Here is a 20,476-nt window from a genome sequence, read left to right as displayed (position 1 = left end):
TCCCTGGGTTCTTTCTTCCCTTTTTTAAATATGGGCACTATATTTGCCTTTTTCCAATAGTCCGGGACCTCCCCTGATCGCCACAAATTTTCAAAGATAAGGGCCAATGGACCCAGACCAGTGAGAGCTTGTCACCATTTCTCCTGTAACCCTGAGTGCCTTAAAACGCTCTGATGTCTGGATGCTCCTAGCCAGGATACAAGCATTGCACTGAGTGTCTGTGTGTTGAGCTGTCCTGGTTTAGCAGCTCTGACTCCAGCCCCCTGCGTGTTACACCACAGCCACGCTCTGGTCTCCACCAGCCTTGGTTACTACTAGCCAAGTGACCCCAATGCACCAACGGTTCCAGATTTCCCCCTACTGTGCCCTGCAATGGCCGCCTGCCCCTGGAACGTTCAGAGGAGTACTAAGGTCGGTCGCTCCTTTCAAGAGAAGCACAGCACCTGGTTGCTTCAGCTGGAGTTACCAACCCCTTCAGGTGAAACCCCGCACTGGGCTGACTTAGAGTCAAAGTAAAACACTTTGATTAAATAAGAGGCTTTCAGGGAGTCCATGTGGAACTTGGAAGGGATAAAGTCCAAAACAGCAGAATGCTTTCTACTGACTAACACTTAACCCGACAGGCTTTGTTCAAGGTAGCTTCCTTACCAGTCGACCTGCCAGCAGGATGGCTGGCCACCCCTGTGGTCAGGATCGGCCACCCCTGTGGTTAGGATCTCCCACCAAGTCCAAAGGGGCTTGGTTCCTTTGTCGTCTTCAGTGAAAGATCCCTGGGGTTCGCTGCCCCTCTCTTTTATAGTCTAGTCTCCGCACAGCACATTTAAAGCAAAGGGGCCAGGGAGTCTGGAGAAGGTTCCATGCTGGTTTTTTTTTCCTGCTGGTGCTTTCTGCACTGCACATTGATCTGTCCCTGCAGCCTCAGAAATGCCAGTGAATGGCCGCTTGACTGTGATTGCCAATTGTCTGTGATTGCACCTGGAAGGGGGTGCTGGTCTCCTTTGTTGGGGGCAGGGAGGGAACCTGTTTACCCACTCCCCAGGCTTATCTGGTTCAAACACTTTAGTCCCATATTTCCTTCATATTTGTACAGTCTTTGGGGCATTTACCATTCACACATCACACAGGAATATTAATGATCAGTGTAGGGTTGGTTTTTCCTGTGATAGATTGACACACATCAATTGGTGTACCCTGAACTGGTCAGGTAGCAAGCTTCACCTGGCCTGATATCAGTGAGCCCCTTGCCCTCTGGCAGTGAGATGCTTTTACCAGCCCTATTAATAAAGCACTCCTTCAGGTGTGGCAAGGGAATAGAACATTCATCACTTGTTTGGTTTTTGCTAAACCTGTGCCAGTAGGACTGTCCAATCAACTGATAAATCTACTTCTCAATACCTAACCTGTCCCTTTCTGTAGCTTCCACTCCTCCCTCCCCCCTCAATAAACAATTTAATGATTGCTATTGATTCATAATCCCATGCATCCCTGCAGCTTCTCCAGAATTGGTGCCCCATCGCTATCCATCTCTGGCAGTGTGTTCAACAGTGGTTTAATGTACAAGATCTTCAGCAAATTTCAAATCTTTCCAGGTTGAGACACTGATTTTTCTACTAGCAACCATCTGCAATTGCAAGGTATTTTTAGCAGAATGTTTCTTACTGAGTGTTCCATTATGTTATGTTCTCTGTGCTGTTTGTTGCTAATACAGGACATGAAAATGACAAAAGAAATGGGCCAGACTTCTGCTCCAACTGAATCTAGGTTACCTGCTGAAATCCATGTTGGTTGTTTAAATCAGACAGACGCTGCAGTGAGCAGTAGCAGGCGATGGCTTGTGAACCAGCAAGAGATTTTTATTTAGCCTGGGGGAGCAGTCCCTGCACAATAAGCAGGAACTGCCCTGGTTTCTCTGAGGCGGGCCTGGGGTCTCATTGATTTAGTGCTTTGCAGCATCTCGTAGTCCAGCATGTCTCTGAGGCCCCTCTCTTGTGAGACCCACGCAGATATTTTTTTCTTCATAGCAAATCTGTACATTGCTCCCGCTTATGCCGATCACCTGACACCCACACAAGGTGGGCCCTGTGGCAGGGGCTGAATGCATGGCACAGTCGGTCTGTCTCTGTTCTGCTGAATTTCAGACATTGTTTCTCTCCATGGCAATTGTCCTCTGCTGCAAAAGGCACAGCGGATGCCTGGCAGGTATTCCCCTGATGCATCCTGGGAAACGGTTTCCTTCTTTGTCTGACAGCTGAAGCCCTGTGACACTCTACACAAAGCCATGAAATGCAATTAATTCCCCCAGTAAAGGGCACGGCAACATTTTAACCAGCACCCTGGGGATTGTTTGCCTCTCGCTTGCGTTCGGAGAGGACAGCGTGCTGTCTGGGGCCGCTGTTCTTTGCCACACAATGCACCAAACTAGCGCTCCAAGAAGCCCCCACTGGGGAGCTTGGTCTCAAACCTTCTTCCAGCTGCACGGTGGGACCCTGGGCAGCCGGTGCTGACTTGCAGCACCGATGCTGCTGTCCCCCGCACACGAGGAGAGGCGTGTGTCCATTTTTTCAACCCAGTACGCACGCCCGTTCCACCTGACTCGTACCGGCGCTAGCTCGAACACTGCACCCTTCTGAGTGGTGTCAGGCCAGTTCCCTGCACAGGCCAGAAAGTCTTGGAAGTCCTTGATGCTAGAAGGGACTGTCCTCTATGAAAGGTCCTATGGACTGGTAAGAGGCAGGAAGCCAGTAGATGACTCTAGCAATTATTCCTAACACCTGATAGAATTGAATACCCCATTCTCCTTTCTGTGGCTTTTCTGAACCATCCCAGAGCAGGGATACAATTCTCAATTAAATTGTATAGGATGATGCAAAACCAAACCTACAGGAAGGTTTATCCGCCCCTGTTAAATTCTCTAGGGTTTTCCATAAGGGGTTTTTTGGGGGGGTCAAACCCACTATTTAAAATCTTGGCCAGCTGCTGTTTTCTCTGGGCTGTTTGCCACTCATGTAGCACCACCGGCCACGCAGAAAGAGGCCACAGCTCCAGCGTAACATGCTGGCTTGGCGCCAGCTGGCCAACAAAAGGGCTTTCAATGGCCATTCAGGGCCCACCGCCAGGCCCGCACAACAAAGGAGCCACTTGTAGGGCTGCTGGGAGCAATGATGGGCTGCTGGGGGCGGGAATCCTCCCAGTCTCTCTCACAAATCGCCTTCTCCAGCAACAGAGACCACTTGTGCCTCTGCTCTGGAGGCAGCAGGAAGGCCGGACCCAGAGCCCTCTGCCGTCCTGCACTGTATGTAAATACGGGTCACACACCCAGGGTGAATTCCTAGTCCCATTGCAGTCAATGGCAAAACTCCCAGTGACTTCAACAGGGCCAGGAGTCCATCCAGAATAGCTCCTGACAGAAGCAACCTGCTGGCACATGCCCTGGGGTTGCATCTGATGCTGCTGCTGACTTATTTGCATGTGAGGTTTTGCATGTGTTGAGTTTTGTATTCCTGGAGAGATCCTAATCTTCCCCCAGGAAGCAAACTTTCTCATCCTTTGGCTTTTATCCCTGGAGATCTCACTGCTCTAACTTGTGCTGCGCTTCAGTCAATTCCTTTTATGTCCCCAAACTAGCGAAACTGAGGTTTGGAGTCTCACTTCTTGCCCTTTGCTGTCTCTGAAGGCAAAGCGGCCTTTTACTAGAACATGATCCCTATGTGCAGACACAGTTGTACAGCACAAGAGATCTCTGCCTTCCCAAGCCTGTGGTCATACTAGGTTGTCTTCCGCTGCCTCCGTAGGTGCCGTTTTTGGGGGAAGCACTGGAGGGTTTCTCAGTAAAGCTGTGTTTGGGAAGTAGGAGCTCACAGGACCACGGGCTACACACCAGAGCACATCACGCAGCACCGATTCCATGCCTTTTAGGCTAGGCTGGAGACAGACTGAACTTCTCAAATGTAGGGGGGGGGAATTAGGCACCTAAACCAAAACTGGTGGGTTTTATGGCCTCTCCCCTGAGGTTCTCAGCACATTGGGAAACAGCCATTTTTAATTTGGATCCTTAAATCTACCTTTAGTTGTCTGACTCTAGACACCCACACTTGAGAACTTCAGACTGCAGCCTAAACTCCATCAGAGGCCGCAGTCCAGATCGCGGCCCCGTGTACTGGGTGCTGTGCAAATATAAGCTAAGACTGCCCCTGCCTCAAAGAGGGACTTATTACAGGTGGGTATTGTGTGGTGGGGGAGATATGGGTGACAATAACCAGAATGCAAGGCTGCATGTATTAGGTAAGCATACAACTTGGAGAATCCATATTTTATTATAGACTCTAGCCCCGGAAGGGACCATCATGATCCTCTAGTCTGACCTCTTGCACATCACAGGCTACAGAACCTCACCCACCCACTCCTGTAATAGGCCCATAACCTCTGGCTGAGTTATTGAAGTTCTCAGATCATGGTTTAAAGACTTCAAGTTACAGAGAATCCACCATTTACTCTAGTTCAAACCAGCAAGTGACCCCATGCTGCAGAGTAAGGCGCCCCCTCTCCATCCCATTCCCCAGGGTCTTTGCCAATCTGACTTGGGGCAAAATTCCTTTGCAAATACTGCAGTCCGTTAGATCCAGAGCATGTGCGCAAGAGACACATGGGAAAGAATTCTCTGTAGTAACTCTGAGCCCTCCCCAGCTAGGGTCCCATCTCTGGCCGTTGGAGATTTGCTAATAGCAGTCACAGAGGGGCCACATGCCATTGTGGCCCATCTCATTGTACCATCTTCTCCATAAACTTACAAGCTCCATCTTAAACAAGTGAGGGTCTTTGCCCCTACTATTCTGTGGAAGGCTGTTCCAGAACTTCACTTCTTTGATTAGACACCATCTAATTACAAGCCTACACTTATGGATGGCCAGTTTGTATCCGTTTGTTCTTGTGTCCACATTGGCACTTAACTTTAACTTTTCTCCCTCCCTGGTGTTTATCTCTTCCCCCCCCCCCCCATATGTTTGTAGAGAGCGATCGTATCTTCCCTCCTTCGTTTGGTTAGGCTAAACCAGCCAAGCTCCTTAAGTCTCCTCTCATAAGATAGGTTCCCTGTTCAGTTTGGATTCGTCTTTCTTATACCTGGGAGACTAGAATTGCACACAGCATTCCAGATGAGGTCTCACCAGCGCCTTGCATAATGCCTTGTATTAGATCATTAAGGCATGAGAACTTCCTCTAAAGAATGAATCCAGTCACTTTAGCAGGAAGGAGGACACCTGATTCACTATCAACTACAAGGAAGAAGTTTCTGAGTAATCAAAATGGGGAAAACTTCAAACTCCCTTTCACAAATCGGAACTTCAAGACGTCACTGTTCTCTGGAACCTGGAGTCATGTACAATTTGTAGTACAGCAAGTCAAACCACATGGGAGGATGTATTAACTCTGTAAATTAGTGGGCATTTCCTTCGCCCCCCTCCCTTCCCTCTCCTGAAGTAATGAGGGGGTGTGTGTGTGTGTGTGTGTGTGATTTCTATTTAGATTAGCCAAGGGGTAAAACATCTTGGCCTATTTCCTTCTTCCTGATGTGACCGGGAGACCTGGATTCTATTCCCAGCTGTGCTACTGATCCGCTGGGTGACCTTGGGCACCTCTGTGCCTCTGCCTTTCCTGTCGCTGTTTGTCTTGTCCATTTTTAGAATGCTGATTCTTTGGAGCAGAGATTATCTCCTACTGGGTTTTCAGCCTCCGTGGGAGGCTCTCTTTAGGGGCTATGGGAATGTAGTGTGAAATCCCCTACAGAAGAGAACTGCTGTCACCATTAATACTTTTTTTAATGCTTAAAAGTGCTAACTAAGCCTCCTGACACCCAGACTGCCATCAGCTCACTGCATGACCTTGACTGACTAGAGTAAGAACCCAGGAGTCCTGACACCCCACCCCCACCCCCCACAAGGTGTAAGTGACTATCTTGATTACAATAGTAGCCTGGCAATGGGGGATTTCTTCTGCCACTATGAAAAACACAAATGGGGACATCTTGCCCCATTTCACTTTAAACTATGCTAGCAAGGCTTCAAATGTTGGAGATAAAGATTTCACTCAGACGTTTCTATTCCCTTAGCAGGACTGTTGTGTTCTGCTGCGTTGTAAGAATGTACCGACCCGTTTCTCTCCAATCTTGTTTCACTGATTTTAAATTTGGAAGTCTGACATAAAGCACTGTGGAATGTTGTGCATCATGACTGCCACACCTCACTCCAGAGGTGGCTGCATTTCAGCAGTGGATTAATTTCCCTATGAGCTGTGGAGCTTAATTTTGCAACTAGCATAAAGAAGCATGACACCATTGAAGTCAGTGGAGTTGTGCTCACTCTAGTGGTGAATTTGGTCTCCCAATATGTAAAGTGCCTTGAGATACCCTTGGATGGAAAGTGCTGTATGAATTTAAAGTCGCACTATTATTACATAACGTTTTTACAGCCCTGCTATTGGGAAAGTTCCTGTTTCAGTCAGGCTTTAATAGTGTGTAGTTAATTACATTTAATGAGAGCAGTGGGAATGGGATGAGTATGACACGTGACTGCATCGCAAATGAAATGTGTGATTGCTCCAGAGAAGGTGGGAGAGTGGATGAAGCTTTCGAACAAGTGCTGGATTAATTTAAAACTATGGGCAGATTTATCATTAAAGGGAAGTGGTTTCTGCAGATCCATGTTTTCAGTCTGTGGTCCTCAGACCCCAGAGGTCTGCAGACTGTCTAAGATTTCCAAAGGGATCCGCACCTCCATCTGAAATCTTTTAGGGGTCCGCAAATAAAAAAAGGTTGGAAAACCCTGCTGTAGATCTGGAAACGGAGTCTGATGAACCTTTTCATGGAAATCTTCATGTCAATTGCTGCCCACTTCAGGGCTTTCCTACGCAAGACACTTGCACAGGCTTTACTGCAGGAGTGAACTGGCGCAGAAGACTGTGTGCATGGTTTTATTTTTGGTTTAAATCGGGCTTCCTTGTGTTAGAAACAGCCTTGGGCTGTCCATGTCCTCACCAGAATTTGCACTGCTGGAATTTAAATTGGTGCAAGTTTGAAGAGGGACAAAACCTCATTGGCTACTGGTGCACAGCACCTTCCATCAGAGCATCGCCTAGCACTCCGCAAACCTTGGTCCTCCCAACACCCCTATGAGGCAGGGAAGTATCACTATCTCCATTTTACAGGTGGGGAAACTGAGGCACGAGACAGTGAGCTGACTTGTCCAAGATTGCACCTCATGCTGGTGGTAGAACCCAGGAGTCCTGACTCTGTCTGGGAATTGCCCGGTCTTCCTTAAATCCTCTCCAAAAGCCCTGTGTATTTCCTCCCTCCTGCCCTTCTGCAGAAGAAGCTGCCGCCTCAGCAAAGCTAAATCTCTCCCCTTAAACTGGGGCTGCCCATGCTGGCCATTTTCCTGAGGAGACATCAGTGGAAAGGTTGCTGAATGGTGCCTAATTATAGCTGCTACAGTGTCTAACTTTGGCAGAGGCTTCCCTGAGGCAGCCTTTCCTGAGAGCTGCAGCGCCAAAAATAGATTTGGGCGGGGGGGGTTCGGAGCTTTCATCCTGCAGTGAGGCCAGGCTGTCTGGTGCTTAACCCCAGCGGGGACAAGACAAGCGCTGAACCAGCAGCGCTGTGCCTTTGATCGCTTGTGGCTTGCTTGGCTTCTAGGGCGAGAGTGGAGGCGACTGTATACTGTCTTTACTGCCATCCTCTTGTAAAACCCTGGAACTGGCTCTTATTCTCCAGTAGGTGGGGGCAAGGGAGCCTGGTGATTTGCATGCACCCCCCCGGGAAGTGTCTGGTGGTAGGACAGCATAGAGGGCTCTATACAGTGGCTATGACAGGGCTGGCTTGGGGGTGCGGGGGGTTGCTCCTACTGGCACGCATCTCTCAAAAGGGCAGCGTTCACTAGGACAGGATAGGCAGAGTGGAAAACTACTGCTGTTCCCATAAAAGGGGAGAACATCACCACCCCCCCACACAAGCAGCGCGTAACCCTGGAGGCAGCATTCTGTGGGCATTACAGCCAGGAATAGAACCCAGGAGTCCTGGCTCTCGTCCCTTGCTTTGCCCTTGCCTAGACTAGGAAAAAGTGCTGGCTTTTTGCTGAAGTTAGCGAATGAGTCCTTCGCACCCAGGACTTAACGCTTTCAAAGACGGGTAACTGGTTGTGGTCGAGCCAAGATGCTAAACCTTATCTACGACGGGCACTAAGCAGTGTTTAAGTCCTATTTGCTAATGCTTGTTAAAAGGAAAACCACCTTTCCTTAGGCTCTGCCTTCACTGCCAGGAGATGTTGGTGCTCTCACTATAAAAACACATGGGCTAATTAGCTTGCTGTAAAATCCTACGGGGGGACAAGACGCAGGAATTTTTACCACGATGTAGCCAGGTGAGGTCAATGCTATCCCCTGCACCTGTGGTTGAGTCACCTGGCTGCATCACAGCAGAGCACCTCACCCTCCCTGATTGAACTAACCTCGTTATCTCCATACTGATTTATACCTGCCTCTGGAGATTTCCTTACTTGCATCTGAAGAAGTGAGGTTCTTACCCACGAAAGCTTATGCTCCCAATACTTCTGTTAGTCTTAAAGGTGCCACAGGACCCTCTGTTGTTAGTTAAAAACTAATGTACTTGTTACCACTAGGGTTATGTCTACAGGACAGAGAGTATCCTGGCCTAGCTAGGTGGCTGTGGCTATACCAGCATAGCCCCTGGTGTAGACGCAGCAACGGAAGGGGGTTTTCAGTCGCTGTAGCAACATCACCCCTGACTGACTGTAGCTACGCCAACGGAAGGGTTCTTTTGTTGACATAACCGTGTCTACACTGGGGGTGAGGTTGGCCTAGCGCTGTAGCTAGCTTTGAAGTGTAGACCAGGAGTAAGACTTACAGAAAACTACCCTGTTCTAGCTAGTTACCCAGACACCTTTTGGGGCAGTGATCGATGTAGCCATTTGTGTTTACACAAGGCCACTAGCTCTACTCTCTGCCCTTTGGGGCGGTATAGTTAACGTGGGTGTGCCTCGGTTTCTCCGTGGGATGATGCATTACTTGCAGTAGAGTTTGTGAAGTTTAATGATCCAAGGGCTTTGGTTCTCTGGGGGGGAAAGGAGCTGCAGGCGGGAAGGGTATTAATGCTGCATTTAAAAATAGCATTCGTACATCCAGCTCTCTTCTAACAAGCCCAGACCACCTTATTCCCAGTGTGGCCACTGCTGTGCCACAGAATGTGAATTGGCCATACACTTTCCCAGGGGAAATAAACTGGAAAAAGTGCTGTGCCTGGGATTGCATTCCCCTTAGTGCTATCCATGAAACTCTGCAGCCCCAGGGGGAAATGACTGATGCAGCGCCATGCTCCTTAAGCCCCTCGCACACATACACCCCCCCCAAAAAAAACCCCAACCCATTGTGGCTGCCAGGTAGCACAGAATGAGAATCTGGGGAGCTTGGATGCTCTGATAAGAGGCTATGGAACAGTGGCACCTATTTACTCAGCAGATCTGCTTCCTGCTTCAGAGCCAGATTTGCTGAGCTCAAGGATAAAAATATTTGTTAATCCTGCCGAGCCAGCTGGAGGCTGTTCCCACCTGTACATCCCCAGCAGTGCTGTGAGGTTCCAAGCAGGGCTTCCGTAGGTGGTATTGCCATTCAAAAATCACCAGTCAGGTTTAAAAAAAAAAAAAAAAAAATCATATTTAAAAAAAAAAACAAACCAAAACTCTGGGTTTTTCCTTTGCCTCCCGGCTGTGTGTGGGGTTTGTTGCTTTTATTTATTTTTTTTTAAAGGAAAGCTGAAATTTAAACCTCCAACTCCAGAAGCTGGGGCTTGAAGGAAAGCCCCAAATACTGGATTGTGAGACTCGCCATAAAATCACAAGAGTTGGCAACACTGCGGGGACACACTGGGAATAATCTGAAGGCGACAGGGCTGCCCCACTGTTTCTAGAGAGGCAATCTCCTGCCTCTAAGGCTATGGTTACACTACAGACCTTACAGTGGTGCCGCTGTAAGGTCTCCTGTGTTGTGCTGGTGGAGCTAGAGCCTGAGCAAGCTTGTATGCCGATTGAGGAAGTGACTGAGCCCCAGATCTGGCGGGCAGAGTTTCTGGGGCTAGTAGCAGATGCTGAGCTTTACAGCAAGAAGTCAAAGGGCAATTATTGCCCAGAGGCAGCAGGGTCCCCTGGCATGGAATTTATAGAAGAAATCTGGGAAACAGCTAGACGTGGTCCTTTTTACAAGACTCTGGAAGGGGTGTGTGTGTGTGATATCTCACCCGCAGCCACTCAAAGCTTCAGCTGCGCTCAGTTTTGAAGCAATCTCATAAAGATGCAGCACAATCTCTGGATGAAATCCTGGCTGCCCAGCTGTTTCTGAAGAAGGCCTTCAGCCTCTGTTACAGATGCTGATGCAGAAAAAGGGCAGAACCTGGCTCTTAAGTCCCAGGTTGAGTTTGTGGCGCTATCAGAAAGAGGAAAAAATATATTATTTGGAGGGTGGGGGGGAGGTGAGTTCTGTGGCCTGTGACAGAGGAGGTCGGACTAGATCACAATGGCCCTTTTGGGCTGGGGAGTCGATGAATCTACTTGCAAACTGGGCATATTTGAACTGGAGTAGCTGGAATCTAAAGATATGTGAGCTTTAGTCTCTTCCCTATGAGTAAAACTGCTTTAAACTTTTTTTTTGGGGGGGGGGGGGAATCTGAATGGGACAGCTGGGTTGAGTATCTTGCTGCTGGCTGTGGCTGATGCATAGCTCTTTGCAGGAATGGACTCATTCCTCTACCTTTTCTCCCCACCTGCTTCCCCTACACACATGAGCAACTCCTAGTGAAGCACGAAGCCTGATGACACACTTAGTTAAATTCTGCCTTCAGCCAAATGCCTGCACTTCAGCGGTTGTTGCATGGGTGTAACTGAGAGCCTGTTTCTGTGAAAGTGATCATTGGTTGCGTATCTCTTCATTACTCTTTGGCTCTTACATTCCGCGTCTCTCATCGGAGCGTAACAAAGTTATTCAAAGGCCTAATTCTGCAATCCCAGTGGGGTGTCCTCGTCTTACAGACTTTGTGGGGAATGACACTGTGGCAATATGGAGGTAGGATTTCAAGAGGTTGAAATTTCTTGATCAAAACCGCTTTTTGTAGATAGAAAAATAGCTTTACAGACTTACTGAAAATTTGTTTAGTACATTTTTCATTTTAGGATTTTTTAAAAAAATATTTATTGGGAGGAAAAAACTCTCTCTCCCTCCCCCCCCATTATCAGTGGGGGGGAAATGTTTCGTGTTGAATCTCCTTTTCAGTTTTAAAAGGTTGGTGTGTGTTTGAACACCAAATCTTTTTCATAAACAGTTCTTGAAAACTGAATTTTTCAGCATCTGGCTTTGGTTTTAGTTGAATAAACATTTTGTGAGCAGTTCTGAAAAATATTAAAATTTTCCTGTGGGAAAAATTGGCTTTTTTTTTTTCCAACCAGCTAATCTGTGAGACGGTAGCAGTTCTGGGAATAGAACCAGCATTTCTACTCACAGGTCCTTGCTCTGCCTGCTAGATAAACTTCCATAAATAAAACAAGCCTTTTGTGCTTAACTGTGCTGGTGAAGTTCGGATGCCTAGAGCATTTTCAGGTATCCATTCATAAGCGCTCTCTCGCTAAACTTACTCATCGCTAGATTGAGATGAAACTTGTTTGTGGGTTTTCTTTCACAGTCAAAAACCCTAATCTCTTCCTGTTCAATCCCGTCACAAGTCTGCTTTAGACATGAGGTGTGTCAGTGTGGTGCTCTGGAATTGCTCTGCCAGGACTCTGGTGCAGTGGTTTCCCCCTCCCCCCCCCGCCCCCCCAGGCACACGTGCACTAGAACGAGAAGCCTGCTTAGCTTTGGCGCTTCCTGGGTCCGACCTCCAGAGCATGCAGCACCTCTGTTCACACCATGGGCACCCCACAGTGAGTCCATCTGGATGGGACACCTGGGGAAGCCAAAGAGCCATGCACCCCAAGGTCGCAGTCAGCAGTGACTCTCAGCCAGCTTTGTAAAACAGAAGGTTTATTAGTCGACAGGAACCCAGCGTAGAACAGATCTTGTTAGTGCAGAAATCAGGAACTTTTAGCAAAGCCCATCTTCAAGGAGGGGGAATCCAGAACTCAGGGCCCTTGGTGGGGAGGGCCCAGCCCCAAGTCCCAAACCAGCAGACTGACTCACTTCCAATTGCCTGGCCTCAGTCATGCCCCCGTTGTGCCTCTCCTCCATCCTTTGTCTCTTTCCCAGGCAAACAGGTCACCTGGTCTGCATCTTTCACTTTGTTCTCCAACACTTCTGGCTGCTTCTTGCAGAGGAGGGGGCCCGGCCATCAGTCGCCAGGTTACAGAGTGTCTGCCATTCTCTGCCAACTGGCTGCCTGAGGCCAGTCACACCTGTCCTCTAGGGGTCCCTGCAACAATCACACAGCCTTATCCCACCACCTAGATGCTTGAGTAATACATAAGGGAAACTGAGGCGCACACACAGTATTCAGAGAAAACGTTAAGAACATTCCCACTTTGTCACAGTGGGTCAGCACAGTTCTCTGGGATTATACTGCCTTTAAAGGAAAGCGCAAATAGGGTGACAAGTAATTGAGAGACTTGAGAACAACCTATAATGCAGCCATGGCCGAACTGTGGCTTGTGAGCCACATGTGGCTCTTTTACAATTAAGTGCGGCTCCTGGTGCCCCCCACGCACCCCTCTACCTACGAGACTGGGTGGGGGAGCTCGGGGCTTCTGTCCATTGAGGTCAACTTGTATTGTGCGGTTCTCACTCTCCTGCCTTCGCTCCCTTTCCCCTTCCCAAAAGGACTGATGAGGAAAATCAAAGAAATCTATTGCAATATTGATGTGATGCGTCCTATGCAGTAAAGTGCTTTCATTCTGCTTCGAGCGCCAATCCCTGAGTCGTGCTGTGTAGTGGTGTTTTTTTTTAAAAAAAAAAGTGGGTAAACGAACCTAGGCTGAACTCTGTATTCCCCAAATAGAAGCGGGTAAACTCTGTTTACCTTCGACTATACTGCTGCTTAGGTGGCAGATAAAGTCCGCTTTCTATTTAGCTAGATTTACCATAACCTCATGCTGTTCAATCTCAGGAAGCAGGGCTTCAAGAAACGCTCCGGGCTTCATTTAAAGTCACACAAGCAGGAGACTTTAAATCTAGGCTGACACCTAGGTAGCATTTATGATTCTAATGAATGGTAGGAGGGAAAACGGCACATAAAGACAATGGATTTCAAGAATGCAAACTTTAGCAAACTCAGGGAGTTGGTAGGAAAGATCCGGTGGGAATCAAGTCTAAAAGGAAAAACAATTGAAGACAGTTGGCAGTTTTTCAGAGACCTTATTAAGGGCACAAGAGCAAACTATCCCACTGCATACAAAAGATAAGCAGTATGGCAAGAGACCACCCTGGTTTAACCAGGAGATTTTTTTTCAATGATCTGAAACTCAAGAGTCCTACAAAAAGTTGTAATTTGACCTAGTTTCCAAGGATGAATATAAACAAACACGAGTATGTAGGGACAAAATTAGAAAGGCCAAGGCACAAACGGGATTAAACTAGCTAGAGACGTAAAGGGTAACAAGACAGCATTCTATAAATACGTTAGAAAGGAAGACCAAGGACAGGGTGGGCCCATTCCTCGGGGGAGGGGGGGAAACAATAACAGAAAATATTGGAAGTGGCAGAAATGTTAAATGACTTTTTTTGTTAGCGCTTGGAGGTCTAACAGTGAATGCCAGTGAAAACAAGGTAGGATCAGAGGCTAAAATAGGGCAAGAGCAAGTTAAAAATTACTTGGACAAGTTTAGATGTCTTCAAGTGACCAGGGCCTGACAAAATACATCCTAGAATACTCAAGGAGCTGGCTGAGGAGATATGAGCCATTAGTGATTATCTTTGAAAAGTCATGGAAGACGGGAGAGATACCAGTGGACTAGAAAAGGGGAAGGATAGTGTTCATCTATTGAAAGGGAAATAAGGGCTACCCGGGTTATTAGACAAGTCAGCTTCACTTCAGTATGCAGAAAGATAGTTAAGCAATCCATTTGCAAACACCTATCGATAACAAGGTGATAAGTAGCAGTCAGCATGGATTTGTCAAGAACAAATCCTGTCAAATCAACCTGATCGCTTTCTTTGACAGGGTAACAAGCCTTGTGGATGGGGGGGGGGGGGAAGAAGTAGATGTGGTATATCTTGCCTTTAGCAGAGCTTTTGATACTGTCTCCCATGACCGTCCTGTAAACAAGCTAGGGAAATGCAACCTAGATGGAGCTACTATAGGGGGGTGCATAACTGGTTGGAAAACTGTTTGGACTGTAGCTCACGAAAGCTTATGCTCAAATAAACTTGTTAGTCTCTAAGGTGCCACAAGTACTCCTGCTCTTTTTGTTCCCAGAGAGTAGTTATCAGCGCTTCAGTCATGCTAGAAGCGCATATTGAGTGGGGACCCACAGGGATCAGTTCTGGGTCTGGTTCTGTTAAATATCTTCACCAATGATTTAGATAATGGCATACAGAATACACGTATAAAGTTTGCGGACGATACCAAGCTGGGAGGGGTTGCAAGGGCTATGGAGGGTAGGATTATAAATCAAAATGATCTGGACAAACTGGAGAAATGGTCTGAAGTAAATCCGATAAAGTTCAATAAGGACAAATGCAGAGTGTTCCTTCCTAAGTGGAGTAATCTATTGCACATATACAGAATGGGAAATGACTGCCTAGGAAGGAGTACTGCAGAAAGGGATCTGGGGGTCGTAGTGGATCACAAGCTAAATAAGTCCAAAAAAAAGCAAACATCATTCTAGGCTGTATTAGCAGGAGTGTTGTAAGCATGACACAAGAAGAAATTCTTCTGCTCTACTCTGTGCTGATTAGGCCTCAGCTGGAGTATTGTGTCCAGTTCTGGGCGCCACATTTCAGGAAAGATGTGGATAAATTTGAGAAAGTCCAGAGAAGAGCAGCAAAAGTGATTAGGGGTCTAGAAAACATGACTTATGAGGGAAGATTGAAAAAAATGGGTCGATTTAGTCTGGAGAAGAGAAGACTGAGGAGGGACATAAGTGTTCAAGTACATAAAAGGTTGTTACAAGGAGGAAGGAGAAATTGTTCTCCTTAACCTCTGAGCATAGGACAAAAAACAATGGGTTTAAATTGCAGCAAGGGCAGTTTAGGTTGGACATTGGGAAAAACTTCCTAACTGTCAGGGTGGTTAAACGCTGGAATAAATTGCCTAGGGAGGTTGTAGAATCTGTCATTGCAGATTTTTAAGAGCAGGTTAGACAAACCCGTCAGGGATGGTCTAGATAATACTTAATCCTGCCATGGGACTGGACTAGATGACCTCTAGAGGTCCCTTCCAGTCCTATGATTCTATGACGGACTAGATAAAATCCCTCCCTGGGGGTGTAATGTCATTGGAGCCAGTGTTACACCAGGGATGGATTTGACCAGTATTTGTAGTTCCCCCTGATTGTGCCTAGCTGTGGCATATACAGCAGTGCATCTGAGCCTGCCTTCTGTATGCTGCATCTAAGGTAGTTCAGACCACTGTACCTGTCTAGCAGGCGCTTCCTGTGAACGAGTCTCTTCCACAAGGACGTCCTAGTACTCCTGCCTTTCCTCTAATCTAAAATCAATTGCTGAGGCTGAAAATACCTGTCTTGGGGGTGGGGGACTAGAAACAAGCCCAGGAGCCAAATTCTTCCACTAGATAAGTACAGGCAACTCTCACCAGTTCCGATTATGAATTGTCTGTACAGCACAATGGGGCCATGATTGCTATAGGCACTGCCGTGACACTAATATAAAGTGCAAATCTGAGGGCAGACTATTTGCTCAGGGTAGGTGATCCCTATCAATAGTGCTGCCTGACTCCTGGGTTTCTATAAATGACACACATCGACCTCCCCATCTGTGCTTCTTGCCTACCAATCTGACCTCCGTTTCCCTTGCTTAGTTTTGCCAGAGCTAACAACTGAGCTCCAGACTCCTGGAGCAGCTAAATGCCAGTCAGACCAGCCTTCTGTGAGGTGGGCTTACGAGAGACCATCAGAATAGGTCACATGCAGCCTAAGCCAAACTGGACACCCTGCGTCTAAGAGCTGGAGGGTCTCCTTGCATTAGCTTGTGCCACCAGTCCCCTCTTGTCTGAGTCTCTAGCCTCTGCCAAGCCTGCCTGCAAATTCAGAAAGATTGAGGAGGGAACACCTGATGAGCAGAATTTCTGGGGCCAGTAGCTAATGCTCTAAAGCAAGAGGTCGGAAGCCATGTGACTCTAACCATCCAGGAAAGTGCAGTTCTAGCTCTGAGATGGGACTGAGAGGCAGCACAGTCACTTTCCTGGGGTGAAATTTAGAGGTGAAATAAGGGAAATGGCTCAACTTAGGCATCTTTACAAGGTACTGGAAGTGTGTGACCTCACTAGTGGCCAATCACAAAGCTTCAGCTGCGCTCAGCGTTCTGAAGCAAACCTCCTCAAGATGCAGTGAAATCTTGGCCCTGTTGAAGTCAATGGCAAAACTCCCGTTTGACTTTGAAGCCAGCTGGCTTCTGTCCCCTGCTTGTGCCTACTTTGCCCCTGGCTCCAATCTTAAAATCCCCGTGGCGCTCCAGAGAACTCTCTAAAGCAACACGCAGTCCCACAATGCACTGCTAGCAATGAAACAATGCCTTGTAATGTAATGTTTGACAGATGGATTCACCAAATCAATCCTATTAAATGAGTGCAGGTCTCTGGGCATTTAATTGCGGGCTCTGTAGAGACAATTAATGTCTAATGCATCATTCTTTAAAATCGTTCTAAGGCCAGGCTCGCTTTAACTGCATCAAGCTCCTTACGTGTCAGTCAGCATGGAAGTCCTTGCTGGTGGCTTTGGAAACTAGACGTGAGGCTTAGTACACAGCTTTACAAAGCTGCAGCCCTGCAGGGAAAGGCTGGAGACTTTGTAGGAGAAATTTCTGGACTGGCAAGGCAAACCAGGCATATGACTGTCCAGTGGAACCGCTTTCCCCCTTGTCTCTCTTCTTCCCTGCCCATTTTGATGGGGGAGGTTTTCTGTTCTACAAGGCATGATAAGAATGGGGGCTGTGTGTGGGCTGGAGGTAAATCCGGGTTTGTAATGAGGGTGCCAAGGTGCATCCATCCTGCTGGACACTGAACTAGCCACGGAGTAAGGCTGACTCACCGTGACCCTCCTGTTCCTTGTCCCAGCAGGTTCGTTCCGTGGCTTGCTGCCGTCGTCGGCCCTCAGGATGAAGAGGAACCTGGTCTGCTGGTCGCTCGTTGTCTTCCTCGCAGTGAGTACAATATCCTCCTGCGCGCGTTCTGGTCAGCCCGGCCCAGGCCGGCTGCACCCCATCGCACACAAGCATGGGGCAGTGGTGTAAAGCGGTGGCTGTGAATGCTCACGTATCCCCCAGGCCGTGGAGGGCGGGGTTGGGGGGGAGTCGTCTGTAGCGGAGAGTCAGGCAGGCTGCAGGGGAGAAAGCTCTTGTGTTGAGCAGGGTGAGGCTGGGTGAAGAGGCAGAGAGGAAGCTGGTATTAGAGGATGGGAGGGAGGAAGGCCAGGAGAGAGGCTGGGGTAAGCCGATGGAGGGGACTAAACCCAGGCAACCGAGCAAGAGTGACCGTAAAACCAAGCTGCAGTGTATCTCGGCGCCACATGCTCTGCCGTCCGCTTTCCCAGCCTGAAGCCACACGGACGGGCCCGTGCCACCACACAGAGCCCTGCTGAAGTCAGCTGGGCTGTACACAGGCACCCAGGGCCACCCACACCGATCTGACAGCAGCCTCTGGGCTTCTAACTGTACAGTCTCTGGGCAGGGAGCTCTTCTCCTTACTAGTCTGATCCTACCCAGAGTTCTCCTCTTCGCCGCCTTCCAGCCTCTGGGCTCCCTCTAGGCAGCCTAGCCACATGGTCTTTTTCAGCAGTGTCCTAACTCCGCCTGCATCATACCAAGCCCCCCAGACCCGCAGCTCCTGCCCCAGAGCCGAAGGGGTTGTGGTCATGCCCACTCGCTGCCCGTTGCCTCTCTTGGAGGCACGCAACGCCCTGGTTCCGTTATCAATACTCCAGTGGTAGCGGGATTATAAATGAGCGTTGATGCTTATCACGTGACTGCTCTGACACGGCTGGTTCAGGAGCGATTCCTCCCTGCCCTGGCTGTGAAGCTACTTCAGAGACCCTCTGCTAAGAGATAATGGTAGGGATCTAGCAGGCTGTGCTTCTGTAATAGCCTTCAGCCTCCCTCATGCTCTCCCCAGCCTCCTCTTACTAAATACTGGACACTGCTAGAAAAGGTCACACTGGAGCATCTTAAGACTGAGACTTTTATCTCTGGCTCTGGCTGCAGGAAAGCAGCAGGTGTGTGTGTGTGTGGGGGGGGGAATGCAGGAGAAACGAGGCTAAAATCTGCTTTGGCTGCCCCTGGAGACCACCCAAAATAAGACTCTGCCCCTTGCTTCCTTAGGGTGAAGCCTGGCAGGGCTGGGAAATTGGCTGGGAAGGAGGCTTGTGCGGGGCCAGTGGTGCTGAGGGAGAATCACACAGATCCCCTGGCAGTGTGGTCTGAATGGCTGTGGTGTGGTGTTGTGTGTTTTTTTTTTAAGGCATGCTGCAGGACAGGAAGGCCTAGAGAGGAGAGCAGCAGCCCCCTGCAGCGTGGTTAGGGAAGTGTCTGTGGAGTCCATTGTAACCCCCTCCTCGACCCCCCCCCGTGCCCAACGTGCTGCCTGGGCGCAGGAGCTGGCGGGGTTCGGTCTGGACTTAGGGGGGCTGGAGCTGGATGCCCCTAGGGAGGAGGCCATGCCAAGGAGTGTGTGTGAGGCAGCTGCTGGTGCGAGGGCGGGAGAGGAGGCCATGCTGAGGAGCGTGCGTGCGGCGGCTGCTGGTGCAAGGGCGGGAGAGGAGGCCATGCCGAGGAGCGTGCGTGCGGTAGCTGCTGGTGCAAGCGGGCCCCTCCTTGTCTGGCTGTCGCAGCCCGTCTGGGTGCTGCGGGAGCCGTGCTGTGGGAGGGTGCTGTGCCCAGGCTGACGGGCCGGAAGGAGGGGGGCTGTGATGTGGGGAAAGGGGGTGTTTGGTTGAGAGGGGAATAACAGGCATTTTACTTCCGAAGTCAAAGGGTTAATCCCCCACTCTCCCCCCCTGCCTTGCTGCTTGAAATACACAGCAGGGGAGGCCTGGAAAAGCAGGGAGCTGCCATGCTGGGCACCGGAAGGCTGTGGGCCCAGGTCTGTCCTGGCCCGAGAGCCAGGGGTGAAAGTAACTTAAAGGACTTGCCGGTACTCCGGAGTCCTGAGGAGGGGCGTGGCCTCCACTGGGAGGGGCGTGGCCTCCACTGGGAGGGGCGTGGCCTTTAAAATCCCAAGGCCCTTTAAATCAGGATTTAAAGGGCCTGGGGCTAGGGCTGTGGTAGCAGCCGCTGGGAGCTCCAAGCCCTTTAAATCACCCCCGGAGCTACCAGCTACAGAGGTGTCTGGGAGCCCTGGGGTTCAGGGGTGATTGAAAGGGGGCGATTTAAAGGGCCCGGGGCTCCGGCTGCTGCTACCCTGCAGGGCCCTTTAAATCGTCTCTGGAGCCCTGCTGCTGGAGCCCTGGGGTAGCGGCGGCAGGTCTCCAGTAGCTGTTTAAAGGGCCCGGGGTGCTAGAGGCAGCGGGAGCCCCGAACCCTTTCAATAGCCACCAGAGCCCTGCTGCCGCTACCCCAGGGCTCCGGCAGGCTCTGGGGGCTATTTAAAGGGCCCTGGGTTCCAGCCCTTTAAATTGCTGCCTCAGGAAGCCGGTCCACCCCGGTATGGCGCACCAGCTCTTGCCGGCAGGGGTGGCAGGTTTGTAGAAATTTTGGTGGTGCCCAGAACCTGCCCCTACCCAAACTCTGCCCCCCCCAACTCCATCCCCCCCACCTGCCCAAGGCTGTGGGGAGGAGGTCTGGGATGCAGGCCCTGGGCTGGGGCAGAGGACAGGGGTGCAGGCTCTGGGAGGGAGTTTGGGGATGGGAGGGGGTGCAGGTTCTGGGAGGGAGTATGGGGATAAGAGGGGGGTGCGGCGGGAGGGGGTGCAGGGGTGAGGGCTGTGGGGTGAGGCTGGGGGTGGATTTGGGGTGTGGCTGGGGATGAGGGGATTGGTGTGTGGGAGGGGACTCAGGGCTGAGGCAAAGGGTTAGGGTGCATGGGGATGAGGGCTCTGTCTGGGGCTGGAGATGAGGGGTTTGGGGTGTTGGAGAGGCTCAGGGCTAGGACAGAGGGATGAGGGCTCTGGCTGGGGGTGTGGACTCTAGGGTGGGGCAGGGCTGGGGATGAGTTTGGGGTGCTAGCAGGCTGCCCTGGTACTGGAGCTGGAGAAGAGGACTCCCCCTAGCCCTCTCCCTGCCGGCAGCAGCGAGCTCTGGGGTAGGGACCCCCTTCTCCCCCCCCCCCCCC

At 49.9% G+C, this 20,476-nt stretch overlaps 1 protein-coding gene across 4 annotated transcripts in view; it reads left to right on the top strand.

The window, feature by feature from the left end:
• RELT (RELT TNF receptor) overlaps nucleotides 1-20,476 on the top strand; it is a 78,417-nt gene that overhangs the window by 21,772 nt on the left and 36,169 nt on the right. For 2 of the 4 annotated variants that reach the window (XM_026651695.2, XM_026651692.2), the window contains exon 2: nucleotides 17,270-17,355. In XM_026651695.2, the coding sequence (XP_026507480.1) occupies nucleotides 17,311-17,355 (45 nt within the window). In that variant the 5' untranslated portion in view covers nucleotides 17,270-17,310. Of the gene's footprint in view, nucleotides 1-1,562; nucleotides 1,635-17,269; nucleotides 17,356-20,476 lie in introns of those variants that run through there. The other 2 variants (XM_026651694.2, XM_026651693.2) reach the window with 2 other exon arrangements.

Source organism: Terrapene carolina, unplaced genomic scaffold, assembly GCF_002925995.2.
Source record: "Terrapene carolina triunguis isolate 2854851 unplaced genomic scaffold, T_m_triunguis-2.0 Scaffold97, whole genome shotgun sequence".
NCBI classification, from domain to species: domain Eukaryota; kingdom Metazoa; phylum Chordata; order Testudines; family Emydidae; genus Terrapene; species Terrapene triunguis.
This window is presented reverse-complemented; position numbering and strand designations above follow the sequence as displayed.